Below are 2617 nucleotides of genomic sequence, written 5' to 3'. Positions count from 1 at the left end.
CATTGATTGAATCATGTAACTTAGATCTGCAACTCATTTATTCACAGTAACTGTAGCATGCGCCCATAAAAGACTGTAAGTGCTTTCCAGTTAATGGGCATGCAGAGCAATCCGTCCGTCATTCAACGAGCTTTCCGTATAACTACTTGTTGCCTAAAGTGTGAGACTACCCACATCACATTCTCCTTTGCCGAACCATATTTAGGCCTGCGTACCGTCCTGACTGTCCTCGGTACAAGTTCTAATCCAGGGCACAATTGTCTTATTTTACCAACTTATATGTAGACTGTTGCGCTGGTATTTTGACTTCAGACCAAAAAAAAATATATATATAGTTATTAAAACAGTCAGTAGTACAAGAGTTATTCAAATATGTTCAAGTATTTAATATCGTCCTGATCAGTACATGCAGCCAAAACATGATCAACTATGACGTCGTCTAAACCAGCACACTAAAATGCATTTCTTACCAAGGAAACACTGAACTTATTTTCAAACTTCCCTCCTATATTCTAACGTTAAATACTCTCACCAATTAGCTCCTTTCCCTTCACGACATTACAGGGGAAACGAGCCATGTCGCTACCTCCCATTCTAAGATTTCTACAAAGAATTCGGTAAATATGGGAAAGTCAAAAGATTATAGGAAAGCCAAAAGATTATAGCTTTAGGCTAACTGTAGATGCTCAATAAGTTATTAAAATATTATTGAACCAGCAACGCACTTGAAAGGTGGTCAGCTACTAGCTACATTTGACTTGAATGCGAACCAATTCCACAATACAATAATGTGGTATCTGCCATTCAACGAGATTTCCCTATAAGTGGTCTGGCGCATGCGCACATTTCAATCCATAAACCGTGTGAAAGGAAAAATGGGGAGTGAGAAGGCGCACATAGCGATGTTTCCGTCATGGGGAGCGGGGCACGTGAATCCCTTCATAGAATTTGCCAAGAGAATGGCGGCAGAGCACTCCTTCACAGTGACATTCATCACATCTTCCTTCCTCCTCCCACCTCCTCAAATCTCCCAACTAAGGAGCCTCGCCTCCTCGGGCCTCGACATCCGTGTTATCGAATTCCCAGCCCCAGCGGAAGAAGGGAACTCCGAATCGGGGGACGGGGGATACCTGTTCCAAATGCTGGAGAAGATAGAGAGATCGAGAGGGGCAGTGCAGGAGATCCTGCGGACACTCAAAGAAGATATCTGCGCCTTCGTCACCGACCTCCTCTGCACCGTCATGATCGAGCCCAGTCAGGCCCTGCGAATCCCCGCATACGTTCTCTTGATCACGTCCGCCTCCAACCTCTGCGTCATGTTTTACCACCCGACCCTCCACGACCGGACACCGCTCTCCCTCTGCGAAATGGACGGCCGGCCGATCGACATCCCGGGGCTGCCATCGGTGCCCGCCAAGTACTTCCCGGAGCCGATGCAGAGGAGGGCGGACCCGATATACCATGTCTTCCTCCGCCACTCGCACCGCCTCTGCAAAGCCGAGGGAGTCCTGATCAACACTTTCCACGATCTGGAGAGCGGCAGCATTGGAGCTTTGGAGGAGGGGAAGAGGGAGCTGATGCCGGAGGGGGTGGAGAAGGGGCCGGAGATATACCCCGTGGGGCCGCTCATCAGGGCACCGGATTCGGAGAAGGGGGAGAGCCGGGCGGGGTGCATGAAGTGGCTGGACAAGCAGCCGACGGCGTCGGTGGTGTTCGTGTCGTTCGGGACGGTGTTTAGTCCGTCGGTGGGGCAGAGCAGAGAGCTGGCGGTGGGGCTAGAGGAGAGCGGGGAGAGGTTTCTGTGGGTTCTGCGGAGTCAGTCGGAGTCGGAGATTATTCCGCCGGGATACGAGGAGAGGGTGGGGGAAAGAGGGTTGGTGTGGAGGGCGTTGGTGCCGCAGATGCGAGTGCTGACGCACCCCTCGATTGGGGGGTTCGTGAGCCACTGCGGCTGGAATTCTTCGCTGGAGAGCGTTACGTGCGGTGTCCCGCTGGTCACATGGCCGCTGGGGGCGGAGCAGCGGACGGCAGCGTATTTCCTGGTGAGGGAGATCGGGGTGGGGATTGAGCCGCAGTGGGAGGAGGGGTGGCGGGTGGGGAAGGAGGAGGTGGGGAGAGTGGCGAGGGAGCTCATTCGAGGGGAGGAGGGGCGTCGTGTGAGGGACAGGGCTAAGGAGTTGAAGGAGAGCGCAAGGAAGGCTTCGGCCCCCGGGGGCTCTTCCTCCGACCTTCTCTCCCTCCTCGCCGCTCAGTGGAAGAGGACCACTTGAGGGTTTCACCTGGCTATGTTAGGATTTCTATTTTTATTTAGATTGGAAGCTTTTTTCGGCTGTATTTTCGTTATGATTCCAAATCAATAAATAAAAATGCGTGGCTTTTTATCATGTCCTTATTCGGTACATTTAATACCTAAATCCTCTTCTTCAACATAGTACAGTATCTCTACTAGCAGATGCATCTTTTAATAGAAACGAATAGCTTAGTCAAGTTAATTGTCACTGTAGAATATGAACGTTTTTAATGAAGTTGATAGGCGTATTGTACTTTAGAAGCTTTTAAGTTTCATATCTTTTAATAGAAACTAAGAGTATAGTTAATTGATAGAACACCATTGTCA

The 2617-nt window shown here is 50.1% G+C and overlaps 1 protein-coding gene across 1 annotated transcript; it reads left to right on the top strand.

Moving 5' to 3' along the window:
- The first annotated feature begins 826 nt into the window (after window positions 1-826).
- Window positions 827-2384, top strand: LOC149543001 (UDP-glycosyltransferase 72B1-like). Its single transcript, XM_089796237.1, has one exon. It carries the CDS (start codon window positions 837-839, stop codon window positions 2268-2270), a length of 1434 nt encoding a protein of 477 aa, XP_089652363.1. The 5' UTR covers window positions 827-836; the 3' UTR covers window positions 2271-2384.
- Window positions 2385-2617: the final 233 nt, after the last annotated feature.

The sequence above is a fragment of the Cupressus sempervirens genome, chromosome 8 (assembly GCF_028749045.1).
Source record: "Cupressus sempervirens isolate cs-2001-9-10 chromosome 8, ASM2874904v1, whole genome shotgun sequence".
NCBI lineage: Eukaryota > Viridiplantae > Streptophyta > Pinopsida > Cupressales > Cupressaceae > Cupressus > Cupressus sempervirens.
The sequence above is the reverse complement of the archived record's forward strand: the minus strand, read 5'-3'. Positions and strand labels throughout refer to the sequence as shown.

Bases quoted from the DNA above. Each gene is read 5' to 3' on its own strand.
- LOC149543001 (XM_089796237.1), top strand. From the start codon at position 837: ATGCGCACATTTCAATCCATAAACCGTGTGAAAGGAAAAATGGGGAGT.